The sequence below is a fragment of the Solanum tuberosum genome, unplaced genomic scaffold (genome assembly GCF_000226075.1).
Source record: "Solanum tuberosum cultivar DM 1-3 516 R44 unplaced genomic scaffold, SolTub_3.0 scf00039, whole genome shotgun sequence".
NCBI lineage: Eukaryota > Viridiplantae > Streptophyta > Magnoliopsida > Solanales > Solanaceae > Solanum > Solanum tuberosum.
The window spans coordinates 1,408,092-1,409,060 of NW_006238968.1; the positions used below are offsets into that span (position 1 = coordinate 1,408,092).

The 969-nt window shown below is 30.3% G+C and overlaps 1 protein-coding gene across 2 annotated transcripts in view; it reads left to right on the forward strand.

The window, feature by feature from the left end:
* Nucleotides 1-635, forward strand: part of LOC102601683 (uncharacterized) — a 6,972-nt gene extending 6,337 nt beyond the window's left edge. For both annotated transcript variants that reach the window (XM_006343263.2, XM_015306857.1), the window contains one exon: nt 375-635. In XM_006343263.2, coding sequence (XP_006343325.1) covers nt 375-499 — 125 coding nt within the window. In that variant the 3' untranslated portion in view covers nt 500-635. The remainder of the gene's footprint in view (nt 1-374) is intronic.
* The last annotated feature ends 334 nt before the right edge of the window (nt 636-969 follow it).

Below are 969 nucleotides of genomic sequence, written 5' to 3' on the forward strand. Positions count from 1 at the left end.
TAGCCCCCCCCCCCCTCCCAAACTCCTAATCCTAGCTTCTTCTCTGAACTTGTAAGAACAATAACACAATTATTTATATCAACATTGATCGTTAGAAATTATAAATCTTATATTCTGAATCAATTTTTAGTTTCATATAATTTAACATGTTACCGTAGATTGAAAATGGTGAACTGGTTATAATTATGATTAAAATGGTTGTAGGAACAATGACACGTACGATTATTTATTTCGCTATTGCTTATTAGAATTTATGAATTTCAAATTTTGAATATATAATTTAACATGTTATTATAGGTTATCAGTCTTATTTTCTACATAATGATTGAGAATGGTGAGGTGATTGATTATAATTATGATTAAAATAATTGCAGGAACAATGACACAATTATTTGATGTGGCACAAGAAGAGTGTTCAGTCCTTTTTTTGTGGACTTATTTGGCTGCAGCATTTGCACTTACAATTTGGTCCACTATATTCATGTGGCTTTTGTTCTAACAAATATTGCATGATATTATTACTCAATAGTCGATGCATCGCATCAAACGGGTTAGACATGTGGTTAATGTATTCAAGACAAGATAAGACATGCGGATATTAAGTACTGGTGTGCAATTATTATTTTTTACATTTTTTCTCTTTTCCCTATTTTAATTTTTTCGATATTATTTTTAGCTCAAGTATTTTTCAACTTTAGTTGAAGTTTTAATTTCCAAAATTGTATCACAACATGAAGTACATATATACTGATGGTATCAAAGAAGGTAGAAGCAGTGCTTCATTGAAAACCTACTTAATTACTCCTTGATACCATTAGAGTATATAAATTCGTTGATGACATCAAGGAGGAAGAGACAGTGTTTCAGTAAAAAAGATTGTTCAATTACTGTTTGATACCATCAGAGCATATAGATACCAGTAGAGTGTATATACTCCGATAGTATCAAGAATGAAGAAACAGTGGTTCA